This window comes from Phytophthora sojae (genome assembly GCF_000149755.1).
Source record: "Phytophthora sojae unplaced genomic scaffold PHYSOscaffold_7, whole genome shotgun sequence".
Taxonomy (NCBI): Eukaryota; Oomycota; class Peronosporomycetes; order Peronosporales; family Peronosporaceae; genus Phytophthora; species Phytophthora sojae.
In genome coordinates, this window is record NW_009258121.1 from 3,895,383 (window position 1) to 3,912,290 (window position 16,908).

At 53.0% G+C, this 16,908-nt stretch overlaps 5 protein-coding genes across 5 annotated transcripts; 3 read left to right on the forward strand and 2 right to left on the reverse strand.

Annotated features, from left to right (window-relative positions):
- Positions 1-4,758: 4,758 nt before the first annotated feature.
- On the reverse strand, positions 4,759-5,458 carry PHYSODRAFT_248731 (hypothetical protein; the record flags this gene model as incomplete). Its single annotated transcript, XM_009534754.1, has 2 exons — positions 4,759-4,848; positions 5,105-5,458. The coding sequence occupies 2 exons, from the start codon at positions 5,456-5,458 to the stop codon at positions 4,759-4,761; spliced, it is 444 nt and encodes a 147-aa protein (XP_009533049.1).
- Positions 5,459-7,762: 2,304 nt separating this feature from the next.
- Positions 7,763-8,298, forward strand: PHYSODRAFT_412070 (hypothetical protein; the record flags this gene model as incomplete). The annotated part of the gene is given in 2 exon segments (XM_009534755.1): positions 7,763-7,900; positions 7,915-8,298. Coding segments are annotated over 2 exon segments (522 nt in total), but the record flags the coding sequence as incomplete, so codon positions are not given.
- Positions 8,299-11,716: 3,418 nt separating this feature from the next.
- On the forward strand, positions 11,717-11,965 carry PHYSODRAFT_412243 (hypothetical protein; the record flags this gene model as incomplete). Its single annotated transcript, XM_009534756.1, has 1 exon — positions 11,717-11,965. A coding segment is annotated over one exon (249 nt), but the record flags the coding sequence as incomplete, so codon positions are not given.
- A 982-nt stretch (positions 11,966-12,947) lies between these two features.
- Positions 12,948-13,301, reverse strand: PHYSODRAFT_563425 (hypothetical protein; the record flags this gene model as incomplete). The annotated part of the gene is made up of 1 exon (XM_009534757.1): positions 12,948-13,301. The coding sequence occupies one exon, from the start codon at positions 13,299-13,301 to the stop codon at positions 12,972-12,974; it is 330 nt and encodes a 109-aa protein (XP_009533052.1). The 3' UTR covers positions 12,948-12,971.
- Positions 13,302-15,209: 1,908 nt separating this feature from the next.
- Positions 15,210-15,836, forward strand: PHYSODRAFT_515925 (hypothetical protein; the record flags this gene model as incomplete). Its single annotated transcript, XM_009534758.1, has 1 exon — positions 15,210-15,836. A coding segment is annotated over one exon (627 nt), but the record flags the coding sequence as incomplete, so codon positions are not given.
- Between the last annotated feature and the right edge of the window lie 1,072 nt (positions 15,837-16,908).

Below are 16,908 nucleotides of genomic sequence, written 5' to 3' on the forward strand. Positions count from 1 at the left end.
TGCGGAATGAGCTCGAGCTTTCTTTCTCCCAACGTGAAGAATTGACGAATGGTCAATTTCCTGATTGACGTGCCGTGACTCGGCGCGTCTATCCTTGAGGGGGGGATGGTGTAACAGGGTCACACGCACAAGTGGCTACAGTCACTTGTAACTCTAACAGACACGACGTCTGTTAGAGGTTTGAACACTTCCTCGACCTTGGTGTAAGGTACACCAATGGCTACATACATTTACGACCACCACGACGGGTGGTCCATACACATTTAGGATTCCTATTGGCTGAAAGCAGCATCTTTTAGCCAATGAGTGACTTGCATGTTAGCAGAATGCTGCGAACCAGCCGTTGGCAGATTCCTAGTTTAGAATATTACATTTAGAGGAAGTCAGAAACATAAAACAAAAATAGCAGTTCTCATTTTTAACCCAAAAATATTATTTGGGTCGTTTATTTAGATCAATCTATACTCGGAGGCCCGAGTATAATTAACTCTAGCTTAAACTACGCTACGCTTCCTCACACACGTGCGCGCACGTGTAAGCTAAAGTAGTGAGCCAAAGTAGGCCCATTACAGGTACCCCGATCGAGCAACTGGAGCAGGCGTACGCCCGTTGTATGCGGTTGAATGCAGAAGAGTTGGATTACGAGCCAGAGGTCTACATCCATGAAGGCAGTGACCTGCTTTCCCAACTGCGCGACGAATTGGCCCTGATTCCCGAATTGAAGGATCTCAGTCCAGAGTGTGACATCGAGAAGGCTGACGTTGGGGAACCGGGACGAACGACCCAAATCGAGGAAGAACAACTGCGTGACATCCTGAACGCGCATCGCACAATTTTCTTAGGTGATGGAAACGCAGCGCCGGCACCTGCTCGTGGGATCGTGTGTGACCTGGACGTGGGCGATGCGAAACCTGTTGCTCAACGTCCGCGGTCGATTGCCCCGAACCTGTTTTCCAAGGTGTATGAGCTGCTCAAGAAGCTCCTGGAAACAGGCCTGATTGAGACGTCCACGTCTGCCTGGGCCTCTCCTATTGTCATCGTCCTGAAGAAGAACGGGGTTGACTTCCGGATGTGCATCGACTACGGGGTTGTTAACAGTTTCATCCAACTTTCGAATTACCCGCTGCCCCTGATTGACGACCTTTTGATCGGTTTCGAGAGTGCGATGTGGTTTATGAGTCTGGATATGGCGAGTGGATTCTGGGCTATTACGATGACCGAGCGTGCGAAACTAATTTCGGCTTTTGTGTGCCCGCTGGGATACTATCAGTGGGTACCCATGCCATTCGGCCTGAAAAACGCCCCGCTCATCTACCAAGCCATGTTGAACAACTGTCTCTGGGGATTTGTGAGATTGCCACCCGAAGAAGAGGCCAAGGTGGATCCGGACGTATTGGAGTTCCTGAAGCTAGACCCCTCCGATCAGGATGAAGCGGAGTGGATTCAGGCTGAGCAGAGGGTGCCTGCCCTGACCGATGTCATGACGGTGGTCAAGCGGAACATTCCCACGCCACCCCAGATGGGATCGGTGCTTGGTCGAAGTTCCTATATCGACGATATTGCTCATGGGGCGGTCACCTGGGATCAACTTTGCCAGGAACTGAATGCGCTGCTTTTCCGGTAACGCTACTGCAACATCTCGGTTAGCCTGCCTAAAAGCGAGTTCGGGAAGTTGTCTATTCCGTACCTCTCTCACGAGATCAGTGCAGAAGGGGTCCGGGCTACTCCGAAGATTGCGAAGGGTGTCCAAAACCTCCCATTCCCGTCGACCCTGAAAGGGGTCCAATCGTTCCTGGTCAGCCTGAATCACTACCACAAGTTCATAGAGGATTTCCCGGTGGTGGCGGCTGCCCTGTACGAGTTGACGGATGACCAGATCCGGGCTGGACGAGACCTCGGACAGGCTAAGGAGGCCTTTGAGATCCTGAAACGCAAGACCGTGTCAACTCCGCTGCTCAGACCCCCGGACCGGACGAAGCCATTTGTGGTCATTCCCCATGCCAACCAGTGCGCAGCTTGCGCTGTCCTTGGCCAGGAATATGACGGGGTGATTCAGCCTGTCCGGTACACGGGGCGTGTCCTGAACGACGCAGAGCTACGTTACCACATTGCGGAGAAGGAAGTCGTTGCAGTCCTGCGGGTTCTGGAAGTGTTCAAAACTATCGTCCAGGGCGCCAAGAGTGTGGTTTATTCAAGGTATTCTGTCCTGAATTGACTGCTCAAATCCAAGTCGGCCGACGGTAGGTGCGTGCGCTGGGGAGTCATCCTGTCTCAGTGGAACCTGGAAATTCGGAAGGTGCAGCGGAACGAGGACGGACTTGCTGCCATCATGGGAGCAGGCATCACGCCACGCGAACACCTGAATCAGGTTGCTCAAACCCTGATTCCGGCCAAGGGGCGCGTCAAGGCGCCACCTGTAATCAGCGTGGAGATGCTGGATTCAGACTACCAAGGATATGTCCTGAGCTTCGACGGCGCTGCGAAAACATCTACGCGCCAAGGAAGTTGTGGATGCATCATTTGGGAGCTTCCAGACTGGCACGTCCTGACCGCACACGGTTTCATCCTGGATGACGTTACTGGGAACGACGCCGAATATCATGGCCTGCTGAAGGGTCTGGAACTGGCGTCTGAATGTGGGATCCAGGATCTGGTCGTGGTGGGCGATTCCAGGATCGTGATTCAGCAAGTTCAGGGACTGATCAACTGTAATCAGCCCAATTTACAGCACCAACTCGCCGAGTATGAAGTTCAGAAGGACAAGTCCAAGTCGATCAGGCTGGTCCATGTCAAGCGTGACTACAACCAGGCTGCAGACTACCTGATGTCCAAGACTCTGGCACTGGGTGAGTCGTGGCAGGTTCATTACGCCCAAGAGCTTCTTCACCTGGAACGTGTGTCGAAGATCCAAGAAAAGCTCATGAAGACGGTTGTGGTGCTGGACGAATCAGCCCAGATTGAGGTCAAACAGGACGGTCCGAACCAGACTGCTCTGGTTGCCATCCAGGAAGACGAGGGTGTTTCGGGCGTGGATTCAGACCCGTTGCCCCTGGCCGCTCGTGTCATGGCAGCGGTCACTCGAAGTCGAGCCGCCATGGAGTCCGAGGATCGGGCCCCGATGGGCCCACTCGAGTATCAGGCTGAACGGTGGAGACGCACCAAAGCGCATCAGGATCAGGACAGCCAGCTCGTTGAGATCAAGAAGTTTCTGAATGGTGAGTTGGAAGACTCCTCTCACCCTCAGATACGGCGGATCTCCAAGCAGGCTGAACTTTTTGCCCTGGATGCAAGAGGTATTCTCTACCGCCTGAGTCGGGCTACTCGGGATCGACCCAGGGACATGAATGATGAGCTCAGGCTAGTCGTGCCTGAATCTTTGAGGGCGGGCGTGCTGCGTTACGCCCACGAAGATTTTCAGGGTGGTCACCAGGGTATTATCCGGACCCACGAGAAGCTCCGATCAGAGTTCTATTGGCATGGTATGTACGCCGATGTGGAGGCGTGCGTGAAAGAGTGCACAGATTGTGCTAGCGGCAAGGGGCGCCCGCCTAATCCAGGCCCGTCTCCCGGGAACATTGAACCTAGGCGACCTTTCGAGGTTGTATCTATGGACTTTGTGACTCATCTGTCCAAATCAGAGCGTGGAAACACGTTCCTATTACTATTTCAGGACGACTTTTCCGGATACGTGATGTGCACGCCGATGGGCTCCACAACTGCCCAAGATGTTGCCGAGGCCTACGAAGAGCGGGTATTCAGGAGGTTCGGGGCGAGTTCAATGCTGCGTCACGACCAGGATCCTAGATTCATGAGTGAGGTCTTCACTCGGTTCCGGGACCTCCTGGGTAGTAAGCAACGAGCCACCCTGGCCTACCGGCCCCAGGCTAACGGCCAGCAAGAACGCTCTGTCCAGACCGTGGTCAGGAGCATCCGTGCCTACGTGGCCGAGGTAGACCAGAGTGACTGGGACGAACATGCTGAAAGGTTGATGTTCGCCCTGAATACCTCTTTCGATGGAACCAGGCTCGACACTCCGTTCTACCTTGTCCATGGATGGGATGCCCAGGGTACCGTGTCCGCCATGCTAGGGCCTAAACCGTCCAGCCTTCCTGAACGTACGGCCTACGAGTGGCGAAGGAAGTTTCAGCGAGACTACAGCTACGCCCAAGCGTGTGCGGAGGACTTGCAGAAGAAAGCCAAGAGGGCCCGTGCGGAGGAGCAACCAGGAAGTGGCGTGAACTGTCGGACCGGATCAAGGCTGGATTCGAGATTGGAGACGCAGTTTGGCTCTATATCCCGAAAGTGCAGTCTGGCTTGAGTCGAAAACTCGCTCACCTTTGGCATGGCCCGTTCCGAGTGGAGGAGATTCAGGACGATTTCCGGGTCAAGCTCAAGATTGAGGATAACGGTTACCGCGTCAACCCTTGGGTGCACATCAGCCGCCTGAAACCACGAGCACTTTTCCAAAGCGGCCGACCGCTGAAATCTAGGTGGAAGAAGATGACGACTTTGACGCGGCACTGTCACCAGAAGACAGTTGGGAAGCAGACAACCAGAACCAGGAGTATGAAGTCGAGAAAATCCTGGATCTGCGCTGGACGAAGCGTACCCGCACGTCGAAACGTGTGCGAGAGTACCTCGTCAGGTGGAAGGGCTATGATGGCCCTGAATGGTTGCCGGTGACTCAGCTGAATTGTAGGGTGCGCTGGCGCGGGCACGTTTCCAGGCTATGCAAGCCGGAGACGATCACCCCAACGTTCAATAGCCCTGGTTCCAGGCAGCCCGAATGGAAACAGACCGTCGAATTGTAAAACTGCTGAAATTGCCTGATTTTGATGTGATCGGAAGCTGATTCAGGATACGAGTGTGGAGCCAAGCCTGTATGTGCGCGATTTGGAGTTGTTCGGGAGATGATGATGAACTTGGATACGAGTGAGTGGAGTACGCGTGCAAGCTGCAGATGTAGGATGAGCATGGAGTGATAAGTTTTGGATTTCTCCAGCACGTCATTCAAAGAGAGCAAGTGTACGGCTGCCTCCGGAATATCATGACGGCTCTGGTTGTTCGGTCCAGGGCTGGCCCGTGCGTCTTCTCCCGAATCTACCGGATGTTGCCCTGAATCCGGGTTCGTCGCGCCGCCGGGGGCTTTAGAGGCGCCACTGTCGCTCGCCATGTCCTCCTCCTCTTCTTCCTCCTCCTCCTCCTCTTCGTCCTGATCGCCGAGCTCCTCGTCAGCTGGATCCACCACCTCGCGGTCCAGGTTGCCGTCAGCACGCTCCATGTCGACGTCGCTCTGGTCGCCGCCCGCGATCGCGCCTGGTGCAGCAACCGCAGCAGCCGAGGCGCCTGCCGGAGGGCGCGCTGGAATCGTCGGCGTCGTACCCGCGGGCGCGAGCTCGCTCATCGGGATCGCTGGCATTAGCGTGCAAGCCTCCAGCGACGACTTCACCAGACTCATCGGAGCCGACAACATCGACGTCTGGAAGGCTCCCGTGTGCGCAGCCCTCGACGGAAAGCAGCTACTCGGCTTCGTGACGAAGCCCGACTACGATGGTTTCACCGAGGACAGCGGGAGCGACATGTCCGACGCCGACGACCCGCCGAAGACCACGCTGGCAAAACGCCTGAGATCGACTCCGACGCCGCTGGCTACGACAAGAGTGACGACGATGACAAGTGACACGATGCGGCTCCAGATTTCTGCCCGAGCCCCACGTTGACGGCCTGGTTCTAGCTGGATCCAGGATCCAAGTGGCGGGAAGAGCCTGGATATGCTCTCAGCGCCCTGAATCAGGATGATCAAGGTGTGTCCAGGCTGGACCAAGATTGATGACCCTGAAGGCTGCCAGCCTGGACCCCCCCCCCCAGCCAAGATCGAGCCAGTCATGCCACAAGAGCCGAAGACGTGCCCGACCAAGCTCGTCGATGCCTAAGCTGCCTGACCAAAGCCCGTGTATCCTGAATCGACAACGTGTATCCCGAATGGACGACTCTCCAAGCTCCAAGATTTGACCATAGAAACCAAGACTTAACGACCGACCAAGCCGACCGTCCAAGATCTGCTCGGCACATGGAACCTTGAACTCCCTCCCAGCTGTGCTGCCGATCCCCGCTGGATCTTTGCGACTCAACCGACGACAACCTATACTGAAACCAAGATAAAACTTCCAAGACTGCATGTTACGATTAGTGATAGCCTACAAAGATAAGACCAAACAGAGTTCGTTTTTCCTGCTACATCGCAAGTGTCTTCGGTTGGGAGCCAGGCTATTCAGAGCTGGTTCAGACTCAAAGGAGCCTTGTGTCTTTGGTTCTCCCCTTGCAGTCAGGGCACCTCGGCTAAGAACGTAAGGGTCGTGTGTGGAGCTCTCATAGTAAGTATCAAACCAAGTTAAGGCGAGTACCTGAGCTGTCGTGCGGCCAGGGTTGATAAGCTTTATTTCATATTCTAGTTGGGGTGTTTGTCCTGGACAGCACTGCCATTTCATATTAAGCTACTCCTAGGGCGGTTGAGGTAGTCACCACCTAGTGATTTGTCGATAGGCTACTGAGTGATAGGAAGGACTGTGTTTTGTATTGATTCGGCTTTTTCCCTCTTGATTGAGGGTGGTGCGCGATTGATTGAGGGTCTTGGACTTGCCAGTGTCCTGGATCTACCATCTTTGTTGACTGGTGCGTAGGGCCCACCGTCCAAGGGCCAACCAAAGAATAAGTGACGGTTGTGTGTATTGTATATTTGTGTATGACTCTGTATTGTTAAGGTTATCTCTCCGGATCCAGGCTATGAAAGCTGCGTTCTGAAGTGTGCGTTGGCTCCGCTTCCTGGTCCTAGCGATATTATCCTGTTTCCCGCAACCCACGCAGTGCAAGTCTCACGTTCGAAGACAAACGACACCCAAAGGGATTCCACAAAAAACACACGCCACCCATGACAACACCAAGTGCTCGTCCAGGGTTGTTTCGAGGGGACAAGTCTAGATCCTTTTCGGGCCACTGTACACCTGAGCGGCAAAAGGCGTTCGCCCACCTCGCCTCACAAGCCCAATCAGGCTCTGACGAAGACTCAAGCGCAGGAGGTGGTGGTGTGTTGCTGCCACGACTCAGAGAAGATTGCAACGATGACGACGGACATCCGCAGCTCGTTCGAGCCGAGCCTGCTTGATGTTCTGTGTGGGGAATCAACAAGGCGGAGCTGACCAACGACTTACGGTTGGGCAAGATTGACGTGATCCTCGCGACGGTGAAGATCAACACGGTTCCCAACGTTGCGGCGGAGTTCAAGACGCCGTCCGGATGAACCTGCAGGAGAGCGATGTACGTGAGCGAGTGATACAGTTTTTCAGGTCAGGCAGGCAGGTGATAGAAGAACACGGCTGGTCTGAGTTCTTTTTAGACCAAGAAGGTTGAAGTTGAAGTGCAAGTTGTTCGTAGCTTCCATCGAGCCGCAGGCGCTGCGTGAAGAGGTAGAGGCGATTCTAGCGTTACAAAATCGCGCTGCGCGCTCTGATGAAAAGGTGCTTTTCAAAATCATATTGGAGAAGGCCCTCGAGCATGAGAGGGATTTTCAGAGACGAAAGCGACAGCGAGAGTCGACCCGTGCTGGAGGAAAAGGTGAAAATGCGCGAGAGTCTGACCGACCGAAGAAAAAGTTGAGTGTGAAGGAAGCTCACGTTGCGAAGACCGGACCGCCCCCAATGCTGCGACCGGAGGAAAACCTAGTAAGCCGTCTCAACCAGAGAAACAACGGCTGGTGTCGGGTAAGCCGGATGGTGGATGCCTGAAATGCAAGGGCGACCACTGGCTTGTGAGATGCCCAGTTGCAACACACGAGGAGAAGACGAACCTGCTCCGACAGCAGCACGAGCGCCGCAATTGTGAGAAGGACGAACGGAAGAAGACCGTGCAAGCGTGAAGGCTGAAGCCCATCAAGGAGTTCTTACCTGGACCTGTGAAGCGGGCGAGCTAAACGGAGTGCACTCAATGCCCTATTGCGTTGATTCGGGGGCTGATATTAGCGTCATCAGTAAGACAAAGCTCGCTGAACTGATGGCGAAGGATTCAGTAGTACGACCGGTTGAACTTAATGAGGAGGTGGACGTGAAGACTGCAGGTGGACATTTTCTCCGCGCTAAAGATTACGTTGAAGTGAGGTTGCAGAATAATACAGCGGCATATCCTGTTTGCCTCACGACGCCGGTGAAGTGTTTGATTATTGACGAAGAAGAAAATGAGTTCATCAATGGCAAGGATGTATTAGCTACACTAGGAATTGACGTGGATCTTCAGATCGAGCAGCTCGAGCAGCTTGTGATCCATGGGTTCATTGATGACGAAGACCCTATTGACTGCGACGATGATGTCGAGATTGGTGTGGAGTGTGATACCGATGTGAGAGCAGCAGTAGAGGAGTTATTGGATAAGGCGATCGAGAATGGTTTTCCGCGTGAGCGACGCGGTGAACTACTGACGATTGCGCTGATGTACGACATTTGGAGGCTGCGGCTTGGGGGTTACCCACCTGCCAAGGTGCCGCCGCTTCTTATTAAGCTGAGGGACGGTGCTAAACCCCAGAAGTGCAAAGCGCGGCAGTATCCACCGCAGTTGAGAGAGTTTTTGCGGGATTTGCCGAGCTGGAGCGCATGGGTTGGGTCTTCGAAACCCCGCAGAGTCGATGGGCCAGCCCTGCATTGCCTGTACGCAAGCCGGGCTCAGACGAATATCGCCAGACATGTAACGGGGTTACACGCACAAGTGGCTACACTCACTTGTTACTCTAACAGATACGATGTCTGTTAGAGGTTTGAACACTTCCTCGACCTTGGTGTAAGGTACACCAATGGCTACATACATTTACGACCACCACGACGGGTGGTCCATACACATTTAGGATTCCTATTGGCTGAAAGCAGCATCTTTTAGCCAATGAGTGACTTGCATGTTAGCAGAATGCTGCGAACCAGCCGTTGGCAGATTCCTAGTTTAGAATATTACATTTAGAGGAAGTCAGAAACATAAAACAAAAATAGCAGTTCTCATCTTTTACCAAAACCCGCTACTTGGAGTCTTTATCTTGTTTAAAGTATACTCGTGGATCTCGAGTATACTTAACTCAAGTAAAAGAAACCTACGGTTCCTCATACACGTGCGCATACGTGTAAGCCGTAGTAGTAAGCCAAGGTAGGCCCATTACAAGACAAGTGACTATCGCGCCGTGAGCGCGGAGACTGAGACCGCGGCTGGTGTAATGCCGATCCTACGCGTCGTCACTGAGCATGTGCGTGGCATGCCGTATTTCGGACTGTTTGATTTCCTGAAGGGGTTCTGGCAGCTTCCATTGGCAAAGGAGTGCCAAGAATTCCTGTCCTACATGACGGATAGCAAAGTGTACACACCCACTCGCGTGCCCCAAGGATGCAGCGACGCAGCTATACATTTCCAACGTACAATGGAGACGTCATTTAAGGAGCTGTTGTACAAGCATTTGCTAGTGTGGGTAGATGATCTCCTACTCTACGCCAACAATATTGACGAGTGAGTACCTTGAGAAGCTGCAAAGACTTTTGTGCTTGATGAATGAATTCGGCTTGAAGCTCAGTGTGAAGAAGTCAAGTTTGTATCACAAGAGTGTCAAGTGGTGCGGAAAAATTATCGATGGTAATCGAGTAACGAATGACCCCGAGCGCATTAAATATTTGCGCGAGATGTCGTAGCGGCGGACCTTCAGCAGTTCTTTTGTGCGGCGAATTGGCTACGCGAGAGTATAGTGGGCTATGCAGGGGCAGTGAAGCCATTACAGGAGTGTCTAGATAATGCACTGCGGAACAAGAGAAAGTCGAAGAGAGCCGCAGCGGCTGTTCCAATTGCTTTTACCTCAGAGTTGCAGGAAAATTTCGGCCGCGTGCGCGATCTGCTGGCAACGTCAGCCACCCTGCACCATCTCAGCCCCGATGGAGACGTGGTATTAGTGAATCGGTGTCTGTGCCGGTATCGTCGCATCGTTCAGCTTGTTGTACGCATGAACGATGCGCCAGCCGCCCTGTGGCTTCTTGACACAGAACGTCGGAGCACTGTGCGGGGATTTCGATTCCCGCACTTGTCCAGTTTTGCGACGACTCTCAAAGAAGTCGTCGATCGCCTTGACCTGCTCTCGCGGCAGTGGCCACTGCCGCGTGACACAGTACTTCGTCCCCGGCACGAGATCAATCTCGTGCTGGATGCGTTATCCTGCGGAAGCTCCGCAGGAATCTCTTCCGGGAGTACGTCCGCGTACTCCCGTAAGATCTCGTAGTAGGGGCTCGTCTTCAATGAGTCCCAGCTCTGCTCTTCAAAGCGCTTCTTCTTAGTCTTCGCACAGAGAGTGTCCTCGCTCTCAGTGGTGTTCTCCGTGAAGAACTGCCTCAGTTCTTCATTCTCGCTCTTCGTTCTCTCGGTGTCCGAGAGAATGCATATTTGCTCGATGCGTCCATCGTGCAAGTCACGCGCGAAGCGCTTCCAGCTCATGACTGGAAGCGAAGTCAACTCCGACGCTTGCGTCGGAGGGTTAGCGAGAGTCATCTCCCTGTACCGGAACCCGGCACAGGTACGCGTCAAGACGTTCAACGTCTCCACGTCCGGCTTCTCAGCCTCCGTCTGCCCGGCAGACATTCCTTGTAGCGTCTCGGCCCCAGGCCGAGACTTGCGTAGCGACCTTCGCATGCGCCGTCTTCTTGTTTTGTGGAGCCCGGCTCCGCTTGGTTCTTGACCCCGTCCAGGCCCAGCCGTGGACGGGTGTTCTTCTTCAGTACCGCCGGCGGGTTCCTCCCGCGGGCGAGCGACTTCAAGCCCGGCTTGGTCGCCCGGCGCTTCATCGTGCAGCCCGGCTGCACGACAGCATGCAAGTTTTTCCGGTGCGGAACGTTTGCAACCGTCCGCACCGCTTGCAGCGTCGACTCCCGGAGTCGACACGCCATCCTTACCTCGACGCCTGTTATTGGCGGAGCCCTCCATTACGGAGGGTGCGTCGGCTTCCCGAGCCGACGAATCAAATTCACCCAAGCCATCGACTTCCGGAGTCGACGGCGTTATGTCACCTTGGCCCTTATTATTGGCCAGACCTGATCCAATCAGATTCGCGTCAGCCTCCACGGCTGAGGCGTGTGACTCGCTTGCGCCATCCGTGCCCCTTGAGGCCGGAGACTCTTCCTGATTCGCTGAAAAGCGGGTGTCGATCTCCGAGGTCAACACATGTCCTTCATTAGTTGTCGGCAGCAACGCCGACTCTTGCGCGCCCAGAGCGCTCCGGGACAGCGGCGTTAGGCGCTGTTTCGAGTGGGGAGTCGCGCGCATCTGTCGGTGTGTGCGTAGCGGTAACAGGGCCATCGCTCACTGTTCCTCTGTCGCGACCGAAGCGCACGAGAGTGCGCTTCTCCCAATCGATGACCGGATCATACCGTGCAAGCCACGGCATGCCCAATAAGATGTCAAACTTTCCAGTACAGTACGTAAGCTGTTCAGCATTTTCCGCCTTTATTAGGAGTATGTGTAGAGACCGTCCATGACTACGTGGCAGTGACTTAAAATTCGCTGATCGCCATTCAGTCGTTTGATCGCGGCACAGCTTCAACAAGATCCTTTCGACGGAGGATCCCGTGGAAACCCTGGTCCTGGTGGCTCTGGTTGCCTGATAGTCTTGCTCCCTCAGGGAGAACCGACTCCTACCGTTGAATGGATGGCGAGCATTTCTTTAGCATCGCGACGAACTACAAACAATATAGCAGAGTACCAGGCACTGTGTGCAGGACTGAACTACGCACTCACCAACGGACTGACCAATCTTCACGTGGTGGGCGATAGCGCGATGATATTGGCGCAGATGAGGAGACGGCGTCCGCCCAGAGCGCCACATTTACGGAGCATTTACGCGCAATCCAGAGGGATAGCAGATCGGGTCCATGTGTGCACGTGGAACCATCATTTGAGAGCCTTCATAGTCGTTAGGAAGAACTAAGTGACAACAATGTACCTCAATTCAAAAACAACAACAACAACAAAACCGATGAGGGCGTTGAGGAGCGTTTGACGTGGGCTGTTTACCGCTGCTGCTGTCGCTGTTTCAATGTATGCGTGTAACGTGTACTTTACTGCTTCAGCTGTCTGTGTGAATTTTATTTGGCGGCACGTTCTGGTTGAAGTACTAGCTGCAATTGTTGACCCCACATGAGAGCCTTCTGCTCGAGCTCGCAACGTACTGTACAGCAGCAGCAACAACAACGCGATTCTGCATGTATATGTACACTGTTCTGTATGGTGCAGCGACACGTGAAGGGTAGAACCAGGGCTGTGGAAAATACGATTGTGATTGTAATATTATCAAGATTGCCAATCACAATAATTGATTGTTCCGTGATCTCAATCGACAATCCCGTTCCCATATTGTCCCTTACTGATTTTGAGCCTTTGCTAGTGATCCGGTAGAGCAATATGCAACTCCAAGCCCATTGAACCGATCCTAGACTCATCAAAGCCTTTCTGTGTCTTCTGCTACTTCGAAATGCGAAAATGAGGGGTCATTGGGTGCCCGAACGGGGTACACGCTCAACATGATGAATACAAGACCCAACATTGCTTTTTGCCAAGGCTTTTGAAGGTTAACACGTATGCAATCGAATAAGCACAGATCTTAGGGCGATAGCGCCGCCAAACGAGTAAAAATATGAACCTAGCAGAGGAAATACAAGCGAAAACTTAGATTGCAATCTTTTGTTTTTGGGCCTGTCAAGACTGCAATAATTGATTGTTTCAGATCTGAGTCGCCAATCAATAAACAATCTATATTTCCACAGCCCTGGGCAGGGTTGTGAAAATCCCCATATTTTTGCAAGGAAGGGTGGGTTTTTCGATTCTGTCGGGTGGGTCGGGGGGGGGGGTTGGATAAATACAACCTAACCCTTCAACTGCAGTCATGCAATGGAGTAGGTTAATATCAGTTGATATTAGTTGAAATAGGTTATGGTGCCACATTTAAGATCGGTCTTGCTCTGCGCCTTGGCAGCGGGGTTCACGCTGGACGTGGGGTAGTTGACCTGCTTGGCGGAGCCCTGCGCGGCGGCCGGGGACTCGTGCAGCGCCTCCTGGATCTGCTTCTCGGAGGCCACACCGTAGAGGTCGCACCAGGCCTTCTCGCCCTGGGAGACCGGTGGCACGCTCGTCTTGGCGGAGCCGCCCGAGGTGGCGGGCGTCAGCTGTAGTACGCGCGCGGACGTGGACGAGCTGATGCAGCGGGCAGCGGCCTTGGGTAGTCGGCGCGAGTTGCGGGCCAGCATGGCTGTAGTTGCTGTTGTAGTTTCTATGGGCGGCGGGTAGCGGCTTGCGGGGTGGAGAGTGAATTCGGATGTGAGCCAAACTCGAGTGCGCCGCGCCTCCAATGCAAGTGATGAGCGGGTTAGAGACGCAAATAAATGTCTAAACAATCGATTTAAGTCCTATAACAATTGTAGAACATCATTTCATCTTCGGCTTTTCTCAAATGTTAGCGTTTTTACACGCATTTGGCGTTAAATTGAGTATAAAAACTAACTAGGGCTACGCATAGGCTGGGATAGCAAATTTACGGGGGCAGCCAGAACTTTCACCACAGCAGTAGTATTACGACGACTATCAAGGCGTGCGAGCGCAACCTCAAAGCTTAACTACTCGTCGCCTCTCTTGCCTAGCAAGTGAGAGGAAGAACTATCAGCTTCATGGGCGACCTTTATGAGAAACCTGGAGCATTGAATATCTTGTATCATAGTTAACGTTGCGATTTGTTTTCTTTGCATTATTTGTACCCTGAAAATTATCTGTAGACCATGACTACCAGCGTCAAGATGCGCGCCGTATACCCCCCCCCCCCCCCCTCCCAGCTGCAATATCGCCGCACGTAGCGGTCGTGGGGCCATTAACGTAGTCGTAAGCTTTGAAATTTAAGGATTTCTAAAAAAATAGTCTGCTCAATGTCAAAGTTCGATATAATTGAGGGCTATACTACAGACATAGAGTAAGTGTCTCCTGCGGTCACACATTCGGTCTTGTAGCTACTGCATTTGTACTTCGTAGTTAAAACTCGTGTTGTCCTCATACCGCTCGAAACTTACTAGACAGTATCTACTTTTCAGATCGCACTACCAGCCAGATGCTGCGGCTGCGAAGCAGGCGCAGGAGACGCCAATGGGTAATGATAAAAAACCTGCTATAAACTAAAAACAAAACAACTACAGATACGGTCAAAAGACCCCTATCCTAGCCATTGCGGGGCCCTAGTGCGGTGGCTAGGTACGTAGGCCGGCTGCTTGGTTTAGTGGTAGAATGTGAAATTGCACAATAGCTCCCATGGCGCCTATCAGCGAGACCGAGGTAGACACGGACTGCGACGTCAGCTACAACAGTCAGCCGAAACCACATCTCGAATTCAGCGTCGTAGTGAACCTGATAGTGGCGAATTATGGCGGAAAACGCGCGATCATGTTAGTGTAGGGAACTTGTGGCAATACTGAGCAATAGTTCGCGAGATAAAGGAAAAGCAGGGGGATAGGTACGTACGTAGGTGCCGGTTGCTTTAGAATGCGAATGGCTGAAGTCAAGTGACTCGAGATCGGACTCAGTTACCAGCTCCAGTTACCGAGTCACCAGGAGAAAGACAGCCAGTGACAAAGGACCACGATACCGGCTTCAGTTTACTGGCTTCAGTTACCGAGGCGCGAATTAACCCGATTTGGGCTGCCTAGCAGCATGACCTATGGGCCACTGCTATCCCAGTATAAATAGCGCTTAGTCAATGGGTGGATGGGTTTTATGAATATCCCTAAAAAGCCCGACCCCGGATGACTTGGGGTGGGTGGAATAAATTGTTTATTCCCAATTCGAAAAACCCCATCTCGCAACCCTGGCCCTGGGGTAGAACTCTCCACAGAACTCTCCATTGTGCTGGGCGACGTTGGCTACACGTACAACAAATGAGACAACCCAGAACCAAATGATACTAATGCGCCATTTAGAGTTATCGAGATAATCGCGTTTAAAGTTAGGCCATCGATTTTCGTAATTATATGAAGTTTCGAGAAAACGGCCGATTTGTGTTTTGAAAATCAAACTGTCACTAAACTGAGCTTGCTCACTCAAGAACCTGAGACCACAAGAAGATACCAGTGTCCTGCTACGATGTCCTCCCACGAACCCTCGCCCACGCGGTCCGCAAGAACTCTTGCGACCGTGGCTTCGGCCACATTCGCCGCCATGTGGGCCGCGCTAACTGCTGGACGATGGACCACATCATTTCCGCGGTCAACGAGGCGGCCACTTCGAGCATTGCAGTGCACATCTCGCGTGGGAACGAGTTCTTCAAGAGCTACAAGCCGCTCGTGACGGAACTTTACAAAAAGCTAGTTGGGGTACAGCAGTACCAGATCTTTAGTATGGAGGCGACTAAACCCGGTGTAGTGCAGTGCAAGAAGGGGCTAGACGACGTGCCGGTTGAGCAGGATCTACGGCGCAAAGTTGACAGGGTCCTGACAGAGAGCACTAAGGTGGAGCGGATGCTCACCCACTTCCTGGAGGACCTGAGCCCTCCGTCGCTAAATGCGGAGAAGATGACCGAGCTCTACAGCAAGGTCCGCCCGTACGTCCCTGATAAGTTTCAGGATGATCCTATCTACGCTGCCCCAAGCCAAAACCAGCAGGACGACGCTAAATCAGCAAAACAAGCTCGCAGAGAGCATCGGGCAGCAATGGCAAAGGCCGCGAAGGAGAACAGCGACCACCGAGGAAGAAACGAAGGCAACACGAGTGCAGCGACGAAAAAGAGAAAGACAAACAGCGAGTAAGCTGCTGCAGTCTAAGGGGATCAAAATGATACTTCCATCCATTTCTCAAACGAATTGTTACTTATCTACATATCCGCGTCACTAGCTCGGGGTAATAACTTTACGACGCGATTTGAGCACGTTCTGCTCGGAAATGGTCGAATCCGATAGTACCATTCGAACCGCCGGCCCATTTTACCTTTGGTTCACCAAAACAAATTCCATTTTTGCTCTGGGAAGGGAGATAATTTTTCTGAGGGCCTATAACTTCGTCGGTTTCAACTCCTGGGAGGTGTGGGTGGGCTCAAATGAAAGAGGAGACGCCCTTCTTTCCATTGGTGTGCCTAAATCGCGATTCGTACTTAGGTTCATTAGAGGATGTTAGCAAATTGGTATTTTACGAGTTGGGGACAAAGACACTCGACCACCGCTGTCTATGTCCCCGAACTCGTAAGAGGGGAGTCGTGTTAGTACGGAATCTCCCGAGAAACTCGTAAGGCATTTTCACGAGATTACAAGCCTTCTGATTGGCTCGTTACTCTCATCCCGCATCTCCCCTTCGAGCACCATGGCCGCCATGGCGCTTACAGGTACCTGTAGCGCCGCGACTCGAATCGAGTCGCGGTGGTTCGAGTCACTCGAACCACCTCATCCAGTCTCAAGTGCCCCCCCCCCCTAATCAGTGTGACGTCCTTGCCTCTCCCAGCGAGGCACACGAGGATGACGACGATTCGGCTACGCGTCTTAAGTCATAACGGCGCGTCGAAGTAGAGTAGGCAGCCATTGACCACAAAGAGCAGCATAAAGTAGAATATGTTGCTTAGAGTAGTGATGTCGGAGTTCCTGATCGTACTATTGGTTTGGATATGTCAACCTAAGAAGATGCACAGTGCCTCGATACTGTAGCGTTTGATTCTATCGCGGGTGATGACGTCGAGATATTTAGTGCTGCGCTGAGCGCGCGAATCTCATCCTCGGTGAAGCGGAAGTACCTCTTTCAGTACGCATCGCTGTGTTCGTTGAGCCTTGAACGCCTGGGATGATCAGTCACTCGGGGCGCTCAGAGCGCGAAGTAGCATGTCATCGGATGCAG